We start from the raw sequence: 17861 nt of genomic DNA, 5'->3' as shown, positions 1-17861 counted from the left end.
CCGTCTTATATCTTCGTCTCTTCGTCTCTATTGCTTCTCATGTTGGCACCGAGCTCCTTTCCGTCGCTGCTTCTTGTGCGCCAACAGTGCTCCACCGCCCTACCCTTTTCCTCTCTTCTCTCGCTCTCAAGTATTCAACCTCGATAACCTGCCCGCTCCGTGGCGCGCACTTCCTGCGCTCGGTGGTGCCTGCATCCGTCGCAACACACCACTGCCACGGAGCTCAGGAAACATTCTGTCCTGATACCGAGTGTGTAATCAACTCTTTCCCATGATAGACCCTGCGGCTGTCCGCGATTCAGGTAGACGCAGGGGTTCAGCCGACGCCGCCTAATGTGCATCGCCCACCCTGACAGACTAAGAGGACCGTGAAGGCTTACCTTTCTTGGTTCCTGGCTGTTCAACTCGATCATCTCCGGCCGTATAGCATATGTGAGAGAGTCAGCGCCATCGTCTCATGTCATGCCGGTTTAGGCGGAGGGGACATTAAGAGTATAGTAGTATTGCTCTTCTACCGACAATCACACTGCGGCCGAAAGATATGCCAGCCAAGGGGTGCGGTGCACCGAGATTGCCGACAGCGCCACGGTCGAGCGGGGATCAAAAGCCCAGTGAAGAGACCCCTATCGTCTTACCAGCCGAAGCACCGTGTCCTTTTCCTTGCTCCGTCTCGCGGCAAGGTCCGCCTCCTGAGGACCCCTGGCCATGTGATATCGCGCCATCTTCTCCAAGATCCCCGCCACCTTGACAGCTTGGGCTTCTGGGTACTTTTGCTGCCTCACGCTGGGTGTCATTGCGTACTCCGACACCGCGTCGTTCATGGGAATTGTAATGGTCTGCAGAAGTTCTCTCCGTCGTCAGTCTCGATGGCAATAATTTTTTTCTTCCAAAGGAAGGTTGTCAACCTACCTGCCTGAGCTCGTTGTACGCCGACTCCATGCCTGGCTCGAGCTTCCTGGCGTGATCGATGAGGTAGGCCACGTCGGTCATGAGCGTTCGGAGGCCGTTGGTGTTGATCTGTGGGTCCTCTTTGCTCAGCACGTTGTCGTTAAGGAGCTGGTCCGCGATGTAGGTAAATGCAGTGCGGTAGTGGAGCATCTTGATATCCCTTGGCAGGATCAAGAGGACACTCTCCATCATTGTCGTCAACCACTGCAGCATCTCGCCGAGGTATTCTGCCGGCTCTCTTCGAACCTGATTCGGCGTCAGATCGATCTCAGCCATGCCAAAGAACTCGACTAGCCGCGAGGCAATGGCGCTGTCAATTCGCTGCTGTGCCAGGTCTAATGTCGTCGTGAAATGGCCCGAGGCATCCAGTCGCAGCCGACCTCCTCGGTGCGGTGCCCTGAGCGCGGCCAAGAGGCCTTCAAGCTCGGTACAAGCCAGCTTGAAGTGTTCGGCGTTGACTACAATCTGCGCAATCTGCGCCAGGTTATTCGTCTTCTGAAAACTGGTCCGGATACTGCTGCTGACTTGCTGGATCAACAGCTCGTCTAATGACCTCTTGAGAATATCATCAATGTCGCGATGATACTGCGAGAACCCGCCTGAAAACGTGTAGTACTGATCGACAAGATTGCGAATGTCCATGCAGCAGAGCGGGTATGTCTGTGAAAAGGGAAGCGAGAGCGGGAATGGCATGCTTCGCAATCGGTCGGCGTCTCCAGGCTTGAGCCAGCATACATTGAGAACCTTGCTCAGTTCGTCTTGATTCTCGACGACCATTGGCTGATGTTCTGTCTCGCGCACGGCCTGCTGGAAGTCGTGTGAGAAGCGGTCGCGGAGCAGCTGTGCGTAGCGTTCAAAAAGGGTGAGGAGGAGCGCATTGAGCTTGGTGACTGTGAAGGAAAAGCCCTCGAGGGTCATGATGAAAGTCTGCACCACGGCCTTTGTCGAGACAAAAACCTTTGTGTCGCGACAGTCACGCAGACCGACGCTGACAATGTCGACGACTCGCTCGCACATGCTGTCCCACAGATCGTCGACCTCCTGCTCGGAGCGGAAGCCTGGCGGTGACGTCTGGAGGACGTGGTGTTCGACGAGAAAGAAGCCGACGACTTCCTGCAGCAGCAAAGGGAAGGTGGCATTGGTAGGGTCAAATGAGAGGCCTTGAGAGAGAAGGAGGTTGGCCTGAGCCCTCCTGTCCTCCTGGTAGCTGGCCTGGAGCTGCTCCCGCATATCGAGGACATCGTAGATGTGTATGCACTGGTATAGTGGCTTGAAGTCAATGCGCACCTGCTCATTGTCGACAAAGTTGTCTATTCATGCATAAATGTGTCAGTGGGCGAGAGAAAGGAAGACGGCAGCATCTCTCAGGGACTCACACTCGACACGCTCGTTGACCACAAGCTCTATGGGGCTATTGACCTTTGCCAAGCTCAAATTGGCGTCCTTGCCGCTCTTGACCTTCCACTTCTTCTGTCGAGCGTCCATGGCATCGAGGGCCAGCTTGCCCACCGTTCTTCCCTTTTCTCGTACCTCGAACAGCCACTCCCTCATCTCGCGCAGCACGGCGGACCGGACCTGCTCACGCATCGCAGGGACGGATTCGAGCATGTGCCGGGCAAATTCGTGGTGGAGCACCGGCTTGAGGTGCACCGTCGAGAGCTCTTCAAGCGAACGGAGGGCCGAGTAGTACTTTTTCCCCTCGATGAGCCCGTCGACGCGATTGGCCATGTCGAGCACTCTGAGGCAGAGCTGCAGAGTCTCGATCGCCTCGTCTACGTTCTGCGCGACGCGCCTGGCCTCGAGCAGACTCCGCTTCTTGCTGCTCAGGCTCTGCCCGCCAGCCTGGACCTCCTCGTTGAGCTCGCTGATGCGGTGCTTGAGGCTCACTGTTCCCGACCGGACCTTGAGCAGCTTGTCCACGGCAGAAACAAAGTCCTAGCGTCATCGCAGCATCCTCGCCATAGTCAGCACTCGTCCCCATCGCCTCGCCTCACTCAATTCGACCGACCACCCCCTTTCTACTCACCGTGTGGTTGGCATTGCACACGCTCTCGATCTCATCTTCTTTTTCCCGGACAAAGTCGCGCAGCCGCCTGAGAAAGGCATCGCTCTGTCCGGCCTCGTCGAGCGACTTGATGATCGGCCCCAGCTGCTCGAGATTCTCCGACTCGGCATCGAGGTCCGAAAAGAGGGTGAGCTGCTGCAGCTGCGCATCGAGCGAGATGTGCGGCCGCGCCCGTGATCGTAGTGCCATGTTCTGCTCTGTACCGCCCCTCTTTGTCCTCGTCGTAGTCGCGACCGAAGAACAGCGAGGTTGCTCGCTCGACTGCCGGCAGCGATAAAAAAAGAAAGCGCGGCTGGCTTGTGCGCATCGACGACGCGCCCTGCTTCCCCCTCTCTCTTCTACAAAAGTCTACCACCGACAAGCGATGGACGACGTCACGCCCGAGACGGCCGCGCGATATCGCCAGGCTGAGGTGCAATTACAATTGTGAGCCGAAGACCCTTATCCCTCTTCCAAAGAGCCTCTCCGGTCTGACTGAACAATCTTCTCCCGGTGCAGCTCGCAGCTGGGCCTGCCGGGCAACTGCCCTTCGGGCGTCTACCTGGCGCCGACGGAGCACGACGACGAGCTCAGCGGCGTTCTCTTTGTCCATCGCGGCTACTATGCCGGTGCAGTTCTGCGCTTCCGGCTTGTGCTGCCCCTCGCCTTTCCCAGTCGAGCGCCCCTCGTCTTTTTTGAGGGCAACCACCTGATACACCCCCTTGTCGACGCGCGAAACTCGAGGATGCTCATCGCCGCCGGCTTCCCCAGCTGGGATCCGAGGCGCGACAGCCTCTCGAGGCTCCTCTGGTTCATCAAGGGCGCTTTCAAGAGGTTCGAGCTCGACAAGCTCAGTGATGGCGTCGTCGCCAACGAGGAGTCATGGAGGTGCAGTGCCGGTCTGCTTGATTTGGTCGCCGCTTTGCTGCTCAGGACTAAATTAAAGATACGCACAGGCTCTACCGGTCCAATCGGCCGCTGTTCGCCAAGCTGGCCTCGCAGTGCGCCACCGTCTCGAGCAATCAGTCGACGCTCTTTGGCCGCCATGTCGACGGCCACGAGCTGGGGAGTGAGGCTGAGGCGCAGCGGCAGACGAGCAAAGAGGCAATCGCCTTTTCCAAGGTCGAGGACCAGGACATGGCAAGAATGCGAAGGCAAATCTTTCAAGAGGGATACCATTAGCTTGAGGACAACAACAGAGCTCAGACATGTAACAGTATTGGAAACGAGAATGACTATAGTATACCGGTGCTTTGCAAGTCTCGATGCTGGAAAATGAGTGCGTCTTTCTTTCTCTCTCTTTATGACTACCTCACGGCTAGCCAACTCTCCTTCGATAGCGGCCATAGAGATCATCCACAAAGGATGGATCAGTCTGATTGTAGGGCAAGTCAGTCAGATGGAAGAAAGAGAAAAGCACTTAGAAGCCGACTCACATGAATCAGCGACAACACCTCTCGAACAAAGTCTCGTCGCTCCAACACTTCGCCGCCCTCCGGCCTGCCCTTTGCCACCATGGCCTCATTGGTGATCTCGCTGGCCAGAGCGGGTGTCAAGAGCACTCCGTCTTTGGCGGTGTCTGACTTGAGATTGGCTTTTTGCATGAGAGCCTCTATGCCATTTGCGCTCGTCTTCGAGCTTGGCTGCTGTGCCGGGGGAGGAGCGGGCTGCGGTGATGCTGACGGACCCAGACCCAGCAGGGCCCTCAGGCCTGCGGCGTCGTCCTTTTGCGCAGGTGCAGAGGGCGCAGGCGCCTCCTGCGGCTGACGATGCGCCACAGGAGGGTTCGGGGACTGCACACTCTGAAACATCGAGTCGAGCAGCGCCAGCCCATTCGGTCTGTTGGAATCAGCCACGGGCGGTGCGGGAGCAGGAGCAGCTGGAGCCGCCTTTGCTACTGCAGGAGAGGGATTAGCTGCCACAGTGCCGAAGAGAGCGTCCAAATTGATCGACTTGCCCGCCTGCTGAGACGGTGCAAGGGACGGTGCAGACATCGAATCATCAACACCCGCAGCGTGGGCCACTGAGATGGCCTGGGCGTTTTCGTCGAGCGGCGTCTGCTGGAGCCTACACACGTACCAAAACGGGTATTAGCCAGGATGCAGGTCCGTCCTGCCTATGAATGCACTGCTCACATCACCATCTGCTCCCCCACGCTGTCCCGCTGGCCAGGCTCAAACACCCAGATGCCGTAGGTGTCATCGTCATCTTCATCGGTTTCGGCAACGGCTCGTAAGCGTCTACCTGTGTATGAGTGAAGACAGAAAGACATTACACACCTGATCGCCCTGATCGATAGATGATGAATTCTGGAGTGAGATCCAGGTCATCGTCGGGCGTTAAGTCGGCTGAAAAGTTCTCGACGCCATTGCGATTGAGGATGAAGAAGCCATATGGAGGTGATGTATTTCTGCAGGTCACGCATAAGTTTGCGCTTTCCAGGCATCGTTAGAGAAGCTGGATTCCCACCTTCGATAGAGGAACATGGGGCCTTCGATGCCAGTCTTTGTCTACCAGTACGACGCGGTGAGCGACAACGAACCCTGGCGGAAAAGAAAGGCTCGACTGCTCACTCACCCACTCGCCATCGTGCGCATACAGAACGACAAAGGACGCAGACTCGATGATGTCGTCGATGTGCGGGTCATGTCGCCGCAACACCTTCATGTTGAAGGCCATCCGAGCTGCAGCGTCCATCGTGGATGCCAATTTTCTCTCGTCGATGGTTTTGCAAAGCCAAAGCGCAGATGGTCCGAGCGGCTTGAAAGAACGGTCGACGCCAAAAGCCAAGCGCGCCACGCGTGGCAAAGTCGAGGCTCACGCCGTCTTTATGTTCTTCATTCATCCCACCGTCATCTCGAATGTTCTGACCTTAGACGCTTTACTTTGTCCCTTTCGTTCGGGCGCTTATCAACATGACGAGATCCATTCCTCCTTTTACTGTGACCTTGGAAGGTTGCTGTGAAGATTTCGACCGGTCCCTCAAGACCATCCAGACGACGAAGGTCAAAGGCCCTCTGTACACTTTCCACAGCTTCTTGTCCAAGTCGTTCTTCGCCGGGGTGAGGAAATGTTCTCTCACCTCACCTCCTCCCCTCTATTTTAGCCCCTTTTCTCTCACTCTGAATCTGAGGTCGTACTCATCTTGGCCTCCACTCACTGCTGCCATTCCTTTTCCATAGGTGCAGGCAGTCTCGGAAAGTAGTCATGTCGGAGCCATCGAGCCTTTGAACAAGCTGGGCAACTTGCTGGTGAAGGAAGAGCAATTTAAGCAGCTATTCTTGACGCAACCCGTCGCGTACACAAACGCATTCCATGCCTTCCAAAAGCTCGCCCTCCTCTTCGTCCTACCGTCTCTGTATGCAGCCTGGAATGATATCGGCAAAGACTCAAGCAAGGCTAAATTGTACTTTCCTGATTCGACCGTGGACGGGCGTCAGAAAGCTGTGGACGTAGCTAGAAGGTGGCAACTCGTCCTTCGCAGCCTCAATGACAGGATCATGGACGGCACAAAGCAGCTGAGGAGTGCAAAGAGGATGGGCGAGTTCAGCGAGGGTCTGTGTCGCTTGAGGCAAGCTGCACAAGGCTGAGGCTGACCACTTATCCTTGCTGAGCTGCAGCTTTCTCTGTCGCATCTGTCATTGTCGAGCTTTACGCTGACAGCATGCAGTGCATTGCCGAAGATCACATAGCCTATCTCGACAACATTCTCGACCCGGACACAAATCTCAGCATGAATGTGAGTCATCTCGACCTCCTTTGAGGCCGTTACATCTGCTGATGATGGCTCCTCGGAAGCTTTCCGAGTTTATTCTCACCTTGTCGAGGATGAGCAAGGAGGTGAAAGGAAGAGCTCCTCGACCGTGAGCTTCATGGGACTCACTCCCTATTTACGCCTAACCAATTCCCCCGTTCAACAGTGAAAGTCTCGGTATTCTGATTGGTAGGACGCAGCGTGAGTGATGCCTACGTCACGGCTTGTGCATTCTTCTAACGATCCGTCATGCAGTGCCGTCGTGTACCTTGGACATGATGGAGGCGGCCTTCCGGTTCCATAAGAACATTGAAAGGAAGGCAGAGAGACGGCAGAGTTACGCCGAGCTCTTCCGAAGCACTGGCCTCTCACACACTGCGGTCGAGGAGTTCGCGCAAAAATTTATGGCCGTCCGCTCTAGAAGTCTCGACAAGCTGCTCTTCAACTTCCTCTCGAGGCTTGTACAGGAAGATGGGGATGCGTGAGTAACGCCTGGATTGCTACTGCGCCACTCTACTGACTTGCTCTTTATGGAAGAGCACAACTTGTCGAGGTTGAGGGCATCTTCTTTGGACCCAACAAAGAGACTCTGGAGCTTGCCGGAACGAGCAATGCAGGGGTTCATGAAATGTGGTTGGCTCGTCGTGCAATCGAGCTCAAGTACCGCCTACCTGTAGGTGTTTCACATCGTGTTTGATGGCACTCTCATATGTTTATGCGCATTTCCCGACCCCAGGACCGCTACTTCGCCAGGCTCGTTCTTCGAATGAGCAATATCGAAACCTTCCATTGCAGTTTCCGTAATAGTACGTTGCTCACAACGGTGCTCTGATCTTTCTCACTGACCTGAAATGACTCTTAGATGAGTTCGTCTTGATGCTCCTGCTGTCGGAGTCGAGCGAGCTGGAGAAGCAGCTCGAAAGAAAGGTCGACAATACGGTCGCAATCAAGTTATGTGGCAAGGCCGCTTTCGACGAAGTCCAGACTGTTCTCAGTGAGAGGGGAGTCCCCGTCACAGTGTCTTCATGGGACGTACTCGACGAAGACGGCGTTCCAAGGGGCATGCAGCTTAGCTCTTCGGGTCGGCCGAAAGGAGCACTCGAGGACTGCTTGATGACCAAAGCATTGAACCGCTATCACAGCACCGCCAGCTCGACTGCCGCCGTCACTGCATCGCTACGTGGCTCTGCGCAAGGATCGGATGATGAGGATGAAGACGTCTCACAGCGCGCTACCAGCTCTCCTGCCCGCTTCACAGACCGCTTTGAAGGCAAGGGTGAGCCTATCAAGATTTCTGTCAAAATTAGATTCTTACTGTCTTGACAGGTGCTAAGACGCCAACAAGCACCAAAGACGCAAACTCTGAAGCAGAAGTGCCTAGCAATATGGACGTTGAATGCCCCAAATTACCGGAGGGAGAAAAGGACGAGTCCACAGGAGGGGAGAAGGGCGAAGCTAAAAGAGAAGACATCCATCCCTTGGCCTCCAAAGAAGTAGCGTATGTTGTTGTGGAGACCGAGGCAGAAGAGATTTCCAACTCGCTTGAGCTTCCGGTATGTGGGCCATCACACACATGCTCGTGCTTATGAAAGCTCAAGAAAGCCTCTCAGGGTCAGTCACGAGGGAGAGATAGGACCACGTATCGCTCGCCAAAGAAGAAGCCAGGAGAAATCAAGAGTGGGAGGGCGCGTGCGGTGAGTGCGAAGAAGCCCATCACGTCCAACGCTGTACACGACGGGAAGGTCGACGCTGCCATCGCGAAGAAAGAGACGCGCGAAGATCTCTCGTCCGATTACTCGGGGCAAGACATCACGTCTCCCCCTACTTCTCCTCTGGCCAGGAAAGAGTGGTCACGACCGAAAGCAGTCCCCCTCGCTCTCAGCAAAGAGCAAAAGAGAAATATACAGTCTGTCCTCGAGCACAGTGATCTTTTCCCACCGGAACTAGGATTACAAGTTAAGGACGTCGTGGATTCTGAAGCTTCTAAACATAACCAGGAGCCGTCATCGAAGCTTCACATTGTCAACAAGTCGGAATTGACACCCAAGAATCGAGCACCAAAGGGCGAACACAATTCAAGGGGGAGGACCGCCAAAGGTAAAGGGGATACTGGGACCCTAGGTAATTCTAGGGTTGCAATACAGCAAACTCTGGTCTCACAAAAAGCCCATGGATCCCAAGACATTTCTTGCACTCGACGCAGGCAAAAGATGTCGACCAAGAGTGATGCTCAAAATGACTCAAAGGCGGCGAACAATATCGCCAGAGCAGGTGACGTCAATCGGAAGAGGGAATCTGCGCGCCAAAAGGGCAAGGTAGCTCCTAGCTACGTCGAAGAACGTGAGGACGCGTTCGACGACGAAGACTCATCCACTGAAGATGAGGCAACCACCAGGACTGAGCGAAAGGAGGTCAATGCCTCTGAGCCGTCTAAGCCTGCGCAGATCAGTGTTGCTGCGGAGGGAAGTAAGTGCAGGTCAAGCCCTCAGAAACCAGCGACAGCATCATGGATGGGAACACGCACTGCGAAAAGTATCGAGAAAAGAAACGAAGATCATGTCGCCTTGGAAGAGCTGAAGTCTATGGCGGATGTCAGTCCCGTAGTGAAGAAGCCCGTGAAGCCCAAACAAGCAACATCACCGAAAGATGCGCAAGGATCAGAGAACTACGTCAGGGACCTCGGCTACAAGCGATCTACAGATGCTGACGAAGCTGATAGCGCCAGAAATGTAGAAATCCCCTCGAGAAAGGTGAAAGTAAACACCAGAGCTCCAGATAAGGAAGCCGAAACTTGTCTAGCCGAAGAAAGGAATGGATTCTGCCGTGTGGACAACTCTGAAGTCAACGAGCAAGTCAGCGACCCTAACTCGAAGATCATATGCGGTATCTCCAGCGTACGTTCCATAAAGGACGAAGCTTTTCAGCGATCAGGCGGTGAGCATTTGCGTCCAGACTAAGCAAGCACCAAGCTGAGATCTCTTTTCAATTGTTTCCCTGAAGAAGGGGAGATCTCCTTTGTCCCGATGGATGTCGACAAAGACTCCAGCATCAAGAGGACCGATGATGGAAAGCATCAAAAGCCGACGGACCGCACTGTCATTGCGGAAAAGGCCGAACGAGCCGAACAATTCGCAAATTCCAGTAATTCCCAGATTGAAGGCCATCCGCACGAGACTGAAATCGTTACGGTCATGGAAGTTGATGGCGTCAATGCAGGCTTGGATGACAATTTTGTCTTTGAGGAGGACCGCCATCTGCAGAAGCCAAAAGACGATATGCTTTCCGCCGGTCAATCGCAACGCATAGCTGTCGAAAGGTTCAAGACGGATGAAAAGTCAGGGAACTCACAGGATATTTCACGAAAAAGAGGTCAACCTGGGACATCGCCCTACCAGCCTTCTGCTCAAAATGAAGAAGAAGAACGTATTGCAATTTCCGAGAAGTCACGCACTACGCCCTTAAACCCAATGCCTCATGCAGTCAAGAGCCTGAACAAGGAAGTTCCCAAGTCTCACAGAAAGGCAAAAGAGTTGACAAAAACAGATCAGCGCCAAGATACAGAGCAGGTTGCTCCTCCAGGCTGGCCCGAAGCCACACAAGCCAGAACTGTTGTGCAAGGTCCCGTCACGCAGAACAAGCAAGCTCGCAATCCACGCGTAGATCAGGAGGAAAGGAGACGGACGAGCTCCTCGTTATGGCTCCCCAGCAGCAGAGGTTCGGCGATCCCTTTTCCTTCTCAGACCGCAGCTCTCGCAAACGGACGCAACATCACGATCGAAGAGGCAGGACGTAGCTTCAGCGAATCACTAATTCCTCTTTTGAAAAGCGCAATTGTGGGCTGGAAGCGAAGTAATGGTGAGAACGATGCCGATGACGGCGGGATCAGTAGATGCAAGAGGAAGAGGGACCCCAAGGGAGATGCTCCACGCGTCAACGAGGGCGAAAGGCTAGAACAACGGAACAATGAGGGGGGAATCAAAGAGCAGATAGTCGACATCGGTAGCGAGCTGATGAAGGTGAGCTTAGCTGCAACCCTTTCGATCTCTTTGGCAAGTCTGACTTTGCGCTCGATCTAACAGGGCTTTGCGGAGTCAATCTGCTCCGAAGATAAAGAGGGACGGTCGAGGCTCGAAAAGGCGATTCGCACGTGGTGGAAGACGCTCTCCCAACAAATCCAAGCGCACGTCGTCAATGGGTAGGTCTATCGTCGTATCTCTCTGCTTGAAGCTGAGATCAAACTTTATCCTCTGGGTGCAGACTCGTCTTTATCCCTGGCATAAGACAGCAAAAGCACGACTTTGTCGACAAACTCGAAGTCGCTATCAGGATCAACGAAGAAGTACAGGAGCAGACGTCGTCTCTCACAGCGCTCGCAACCTTCAATTACAGCAACATCAAAGAAGCGGAAGATTGGCTTCCTAGGTCTCTCTTTTGAACAAAACAAATTCTCACCCTCATGTAAATTCCGTTACAATTCCGAAGACAAGAGGGGAAGCGCCTCTCGACCTTTACTCGTCTCGATAAAGTCCGGTGCACCGTAGCCACCTTCAAACTCAGCCGGTCAGCCAAAACACTCTGAGCTCTTCGCGGAAATGTCCATGAGACTTTGACGTGTGGCGGTGTGCAGCTGTGCAACGACAGCGTCTGTACTTGTGTGACCCACATGATACGCCTAGATCTGGACGGCTTTTGCATCTAAAGTACTTTTGAGTGTCGGTGTATATGCATTGCGTTATTATATTTCCGACTCTCACGTACTGTCTCGTTGCATCAAGTAATGCCGCTCTTGCGCTGGCCACTCTGCAGAAAAAGAATAAGGAGAGTCGTGCGACACCCGCCAAGCAAAGCGGGAGAGGGGCTGTGGTCATCTAAAGATTGTCATAAGTAACTGGACTGACAAGATCGGCTAAATACCAATCGCAAGAGACAAGGGTACGCGGAGCTGATTTGTCACGGTTGTTCCCAACATCGGCCGTCGCTTCATGACCCCACTCGCACTTGACCAGGCAAGAAACCGTCATCGGCCGGATTGACCCTTCCGGGATGGCAGGGACGGGATGATTGGTTTAGCCGAATGTGGCGCGCAGCGCGTCCTCCCCCCTCCCACTTGCTTCAGCGCAGCAAGGAGTGTGCGCCTCTCGAGATAGATGAAGGCAACTCAAAAAAGATCACTTTACTCGTACGAATGCCGGGTGAACTGTCTCCCTCGTCTCTGAGCTGCAGTAGTGGTACGCCGCTTGCTGTCTAGCCACCCCAGAATACTTTGCCCAGGATCAAATTAACACTTGATTGTATCGAGATAGTTGTCCTGCACGTTCCTCCACCCCCGCAATTTCTGCCTGGCTTGGGTGTCATACTACTACTAGCTAGTGCTAACTACTAGCTGTTACGTATAATGTATGTGTTGCGCGCTGAGGCAAGGAAGGTACAGTAGTCGATAAATTAAAGTTGTCCTGCCTACATTTATTTTTTCTTCTTCTGTCTGTCCGTTGTACCCGACCACACTCTCTCTTGGCTTGGCCACCCCTGTGGCATCAGGCGGAGGGTTGGGTACAGGCGCTAATCAATTGCCGCATAGAATTCGTGCCGACACGATCACATGGGGCCCTCTTTTCTCATTCGGTGGTGGCCCCAAAGCCTAAATGAGCTTTGAGATCATGTGTGAATCTGGCTCCGCTCATCATCTTACTGGCCAGTCTCGAAACCTCTTGCCTCCTGCTGCTTCGGGCCGGCCACCAATACGCTAGTTCTGGACGGAGTTGCTTCTCTCCTCTATCGCGTGCTTGGGTGGCAAAGGAGAACAACAACAACAACAACAACAACGACGAAGATAACGACACAGGGGGCGAGCGTTTGTCCGTATCCCCCCGAAGTGGTACTCCTCTCGAGCTAAGCAACGGGTGAAACAGGACAGATTGGTGTCACACTACACACACACTCAATCTTCTCATTCCTCTCCTCCTTCCCTGCTCCAGCAAGGCGAGGCGTGAGGAGGTGGGGGCATGACGGCAGGCGAAGATCCTTACACATCTTTCTCCACAAATAAGAAGGGCAAAAGTGCTGCTCCGCTAAGGATCTATCGAATCACGACCCACTCGCTCGGTGTGCGGCGACTCATCAGACGCTCGACTGGATACTCTTTTCTCTGTCATCTTGACCCAGGCCTTCTTTTGTGTTTGATTGGTTTACCCCACTCGGCCTCCGAAGAGAATACACATCTTTTCTTCGAAGGGGAGACCAGACGATTCCAGAACAACTCGTAGCATACCACTATCGTCCAACAAATGCAGCAGCAAAAGGAAGTCTCGGTGGTCACTAGCAGCCCAGTCATCGGCGGCGAGGAGGAGGAGGAAGAATCGGCCGTCGACAGCTTCAGCAGCGTTGGTGACGGTGTAGGCGCTCGAGACAAGGCCGTTGAAATGGCTTGGCTCCGCTTCGATGCTGAGTCGCCTTTCATCAGCTTCGATTTGCCATCCGGGACGCCGTCAGACGCTCCCCGAGCTTTCTTTAACGATGCCAATAATGGACTTTCGTTTGAGGAACAAGAGTCGTGGCCATCGAATAGTAGCAGCGAAGCCACCCTGAGCAGGCGGCCGACGTCTGCCTCTGCCTCTGCATCTGCCTCTGCCTCTGCCTCTGCCTCGGCTTCAGCGTCAGCTTCTGCTTCCGCTTCAGTGTCGACATCGGAAAGTAACGGTATCTCCCCTAATCCTGCAACCTTCAGTAGCAGAAACGGCAACAATAATGCCAAGAACAAGCGAAAGTCGTCGAGCGGGACACCAAATGAAGAGCCCGAATTGAAAGAGGAGAAAGAGGGCGTCCACAGACAGCAATCTGTAGGGAAGAAAGCGGGGTCGATGTCGAGGAGTCGGTCGAGAAACGCCAAGCAAACGTCTCCAGACAGCGTCCGCTCTTTACTCGCAGACGCCCTTGGGCTGGAGGGTGTTGGAGGAGGGAAGGGAGGTGGATTAGGACAGCAAGGGGGAGGAGGAGGAGGAGGAAAGGTGCCAACAGTGCGGACAAGGCCGAGCAGGAGGGCAACCGTCGGACCTGCCGCTCAAGCAGCGGCGCAAGCCTCCGTTCATCAGCATCTCCGCATTGATGCAAAGGGGGCCGCCGAGGCTGCTGGGCCAACGGGCGCACAATGGTCCGCTGGCCGTGCAAGGTCCTCTTCGAGAGGTGCCGCTCTCTCGCCTTCTTCCGCTCGATCCTTGCCTGCCACTGACGAACGACAACACGCATCTGCTTGGCCGCCACCACCGAGTCCGGCCATTGGTGGGAGCATGAGTCTCCAAGACTACCTCAAGCAACCTCAGGGTATGTTTGACGACCTTTGATCACAGAGAGCTCATCAGCTAATGTATAGGATCTTGCAAAGGGGCGGCTTGGGCTCAGCATTTTCGCCGCCATTTCGAAAATACGCCGGCTTCCTCTCAACGGCACCAGCAACAAGCGTCACAATCCGTGCCGATGACAAGCTCGCCGACTTTTAATTCCGATCCGTGGATGTTGCAACCTTCGCCATGGCCGAGCCCACATATTCAACAGAACCAGCAGCCTATGAATGCTCAGACAGAAGCCAGTCAGCTCGTCGCCCAACTGATGGCCGGTCGTGCAGCTGGATCAGAGACTGAACTCGTCCAGACGCTTCAAGCAGCATTCGTCTTGGGATTGCAGCATCTTGGTTTGACTTCTTCTCCCTCGAGCAGCGTCCGAGAAGCTGCTCCCCCCGAGCCTGCTTCTCTTGCAGCGCAAGCTTCCGTGCCCCCGCCTTCTGCTATGCTGCATACCACCTCCTCGATTCCCGCTTCGTCATCGATGGAGCCGGCGATGGCGCCCGCGATGAGTAATGCAGCAGACTTGAGCCTTGAGCAGTTTCTCAACTCAATTGCCAGCACCCTGACACCTCAAGAGGAAACCCGCCCAATTAATCATGGCAACGCATCCGCGTCCGATAACGGGAATGAGATGGACCGTACCCCTTCTTCCGACCGGCACCATCGTAAGAATACTCTCGAGACGGCCAGGAATCGAACGACATCGATCAGCACTCGTCTCCAGACGACGCACCTCGACGATGTCATGGAGATGTGCTCCGAGGCGGGAAGTGCGAACGGTGACAGTAAAGCCCGAAAAGAGCGAAAAAATGCGTTGAAGCATGCGACAGAGAACGATCTCCCTTCGGCGTCTGTCCTCGGCGATGAGGAAGAAGATTGCGCAGCAGACTCAGCCGACGCCGACGACGAGGAAGCCCCTCTGTCGACTCCGTTTGAGCCAACCACGACTGCTGAAGCTCCCTCATGGGGCAAAGAGGCAGTGACGAGCAAAAGCAACGAGGGCGCCAAGCCGACAAATGCGGAGGCCACGGCCAAAAAACTTGCCGAGAGACGTCGAAAGCGTAGAGAGTCACACAACGCCGTCGAGCGTCGTCGTCGGGATCACATCAACGAACGCATCGCCGAGCTGGCTTCCCTCCTTCCCGAGTCGATGCTCCTCGATGCCATTGCCGCGTCAACGGCCGGTGGTAACTATGCCCACATCGACCTCTCACTTTTTGCTTCCAAGAAGGCACAGGCAAAGAGCGAGGAGACTTCCACGTCGGTAGAAGATCTGAAGCCAAAGACAGAGTTGGAGAGGCAAGCAGAGGCCCTCGCTCCGGTTTCAGCTCACAGTGATACGCTGGCGGCGGCGCAAGCGAAACCAAACAAGGGCATCATCCTCACGAAGGCTTGCGAATACACCAAGATCCTTCACGACTTTTGCGAGCGGCTCAGGAAGCGGAACAAGGAGCTCGAGGAGGAGAATACCAGGTTGAGGGATGAGGCTATGATGATGGGTGTCAGGCACCCAGAACAGCAATCCATGCAGCACACGGTTCCCGACTGGGTCTTTGCGGCGCCAACTCTATCGGTGTCTGGGCAAGGAGAGCAGCAGCAACAGCAACAACCACAACCACAACAGCACCAACATCAGCAACAACAGCCGCAACAACAACAGCAGCAACAACAACAGCAGCAACAACAACAACGACAACAACCGACGCCCTCTTTTATGGAGCTCATTAGTCTTGGCGTCAGCAGCCTTGCTGCCATTGGCCGACAACAGCAACAGCAGCAACAGCAAACGAATCAGCATCCGCCTGTGTTGCCCACAAATCCTCCCACGCTGGCAGATTGGCTGTCCTTTGGCCATGCGAGGAGGGAGTCAGCTACAGCCGCTCCAGCCTCTTCCGGAGGTCCGCCAACAGCACCGGCTCATTTTGACGCCTCCTCTTCCTCATGCGTCAGCTCGACTTCGCGCCCGAATTCCCTCGCTTCTCCACCCCCTTCAACTGCTTCTTCCAACACTTCCGCCGCTTCTACAACGTTGCTACCTCCAGGCTGGGAGGGTAACGCGGCCTTGAAAGTCAAGAAGGAAAATGAGTGTGCCTTTGAAGACGGGGAGACCGGCACACCGATGGAAGAATGATCCTGAAGATGCGCTGCCCTTTCCCATCATGCTACTAATCGTCGTGGCTCATTTCGCTACTGTAAAAATAGTACCGGTATCCAGAACCCTCACATGCATGAGCCTCATTGTCCAATCTCTGATATGTGATGTATTTCTTTTGCAGCAGGCTATGCGTCTGATGAGGTGGACAAGGGAGGACAGTGCCACAATCATTTCTTGAGTTGGTTCCTCTGCCGCTTCTTGAAGCGCTCGACGGCAGCATCGTCGGTTGCCATCTGGAAGTTTGACCTCTTCGCCGGCTCATTGTGCGCCCCGCCTCCTCCCCGAGAGGGAGGCAGAGGTTTCTTGCCTTGCAGACCATCTTCTTCGACTTCGTCCTCGTCATAATCGTAGTCTTCGAGCATGCCCGCTTCGCGACGAGCGGCCTCCAGGGCCTCGGCATCCGTCTGAACTGTGTTTCGATGTCGGAAGAAGCGAGCCGCGGCGTACTGATCATCCTCCTCAAATGGATGGGCGACTCGGTTGCGCCGCGCTTCCTCCATCGCCCGCTTCGCCTTCTCCGTCTCTTGGATGTTCTTGAGTCGATGGGTCATGCCAAGATCGACTTCTGGCACGCTCGTCAGCATCGCCGAGCTCAAGGTGACGTTGCCCTCCTCTTCTTCTGCCTCCTTCTCCTCCTTCTCACGCCTTTGCTCCTTGCCCTCTTCGCCGTGGTGCAAAGTTGGTGGAGCCCTTCCCTTGGCCAATGCAATGGCCTCCTTTGCGCTCTGCTGCAGTGTCCGGTACTTTTCTGCAATCTCGTACAGCTCGTCTTCCGGATTGGAGAGGACCGTCTGCAGAGCGGCTTCGCCGGTCGGCGCACTTGATGATGTGGAAGAATTCGACGCAGCAGCAGCCTCCCGACGTTTGCGCATCTCCTCTTCGATGTAAGCCATCATGTGCTTATCCACATCCACGGTGCCCGTCTCGCCCTGGAAATTATTTTGCTTGACCAAGCGGGGACCGGATGCCTTCTTGCGCTCTTCTTCATCCTCGTCGTCTTCGTCGTCGTCCGAGTCACTCCCTTGTCCTTTCTCATCTTTGGTCGACTTTCCCGACACTTCGCTAAGCATGCCTCTCGTGACGAGGCCACCTCGCTGCATTTGCTCCTGCCATCGGTCCTCTTCTGTCTGTTGCTTTTTAGCAGCCACGTCCTCTTGCTTCTTCTTTTTCTTCTTCTTGGCGTTTTGACCCTTGTTGAGCCTGTCCAGGTCGATTCCGCGCGGTTTCTGGCGGAGGGCATGCAGCGCAACGAGGTCCGAGAGCGACACATCATTGTCTCTGCGGGCTAAGTGGGTCAGCTTTTAAAGATCCCGAGTCCTCCCCTCTCTCTTCCTTACCTCGGATCTTCTTCGTCCTCAGCTTGCCTTAATTCGGATGTAGCGTTCGACTCCTGGGGTTGGGTCTGGTTCGATACTGCATGACGCGGCCTGGATCCTCGCTTCTTGAAGACGGGTACCGTTGATGGACCTGGCTCAGGCCCCTCTTCATCGGACATCTCCGATTTGCCTTTGGCTAATGCTAGTAGTAGTAGTAGTGGAAGAAGTGAGCAAAATAGCAAGTGATGGTGGAGGGGGGGGGGGGGGGAACATCACGTGGCGAAAACCATTCCAAGAGCGACCCGTG

At 54.8% G+C, this 17861-nt stretch overlaps 5 protein-coding genes across 5 annotated transcripts; 2 read left to right on the top strand and 3 right to left on the bottom strand.

Moving 5' to 3' along the window:
- Window positions 1-479: 479 nt before the first annotated feature.
- Window positions 480-3276, bottom strand: FA10DRAFT_253502 (exocyst complex subunit Sec15-like protein). The gene is made up of 4 exons (XM_025519691.1): window positions 2975-3276; window positions 2325-2883; window positions 910-2258; window positions 480-836 (listed from the first exon to the last, which is right to left on the bottom strand). Exons 1-4 carry the CDS (start codon window positions 3200-3202, stop codon window positions 624-626), a joined length of 2349 nt encoding a protein of 782 aa, XP_025376563.1. The 5' UTR covers window positions 3203-3276; the 3' UTR covers window positions 480-623.
- A 101-nt stretch (window positions 3277-3377) lies between these two features.
- Window positions 3378-4174, top strand: FA10DRAFT_302713 (hypothetical protein; the record flags this gene model as incomplete). The annotated part of the gene is made up of 3 exons (XM_025525161.1): window positions 3378-3439; window positions 3512-3880; window positions 3949-4174. 3 exons carry the CDS (start codon window positions 3378-3380, stop codon window positions 4172-4174), a joined length of 657 nt encoding a protein of 218 aa, XP_025376562.1.
- Window positions 4163-5739, bottom strand: FA10DRAFT_267935 (PH domain-like protein). The gene is made up of 6 exons (XM_025522104.1): window positions 5570-5739; window positions 5462-5502; window positions 5272-5402; window positions 5128-5200; window positions 4429-5059; window positions 4163-4367 (listed from the first exon to the last, which is right to left on the bottom strand). The coding sequence occupies exons 1-6, from the start codon at window positions 5687-5689 to the stop codon at window positions 4311-4313; spliced, it is 1053 nt and encodes a 350-aa protein (XP_025376561.1). The 5' UTR covers window positions 5690-5739; the 3' UTR covers window positions 4163-4310.
- Window positions 5740-13030: 7291 nt separating this feature from the next.
- FA10DRAFT_287239 (hypothetical protein) lies at window positions 13031-16214 on the top strand (the record flags this gene model as incomplete). The annotated part of the gene is made up of 2 exons (XM_025524131.1): window positions 13031-14063; window positions 14125-16214. 2 exons carry the CDS (start codon window positions 13031-13033, stop codon window positions 16212-16214), a joined length of 3123 nt encoding a protein of 1040 aa, XP_025376560.1.
- A 116-nt stretch (window positions 16215-16330) lies between these two features.
- Window positions 16331-17785, bottom strand: FA10DRAFT_267931 (hypothetical protein). Its single transcript, XM_025522103.1, has 2 exons — window positions 17576-17785; window positions 16331-17516 (listed from the first exon to the last, which is right to left on the bottom strand). The coding sequence occupies exons 1-2, from the start codon at window positions 17731-17733 to the stop codon at window positions 16406-16408; spliced, it is 1269 nt and encodes a 422-aa protein (XP_025376559.1). The 5' UTR covers window positions 17734-17785; the 3' UTR covers window positions 16331-16405.
- Between the last annotated feature and the right edge of the window lie 76 nt (window positions 17786-17861).

The sequence above is a fragment of the Acaromyces ingoldii genome, assembly GCF_003144295.1.
Source record: "Acaromyces ingoldii strain MCA 4198 unplaced genomic scaffold FA10scaffold_4, whole genome shotgun sequence".
Taxonomy (NCBI): Eukaryota; Fungi; Basidiomycota; class Exobasidiomycetes; order Exobasidiales; family Cryptobasidiaceae; genus Acaromyces; species Acaromyces ingoldii.
Note: the sequence above shows the minus strand (reverse complement) of the source record. Positions and strands in the feature narration are given on the sequence as shown.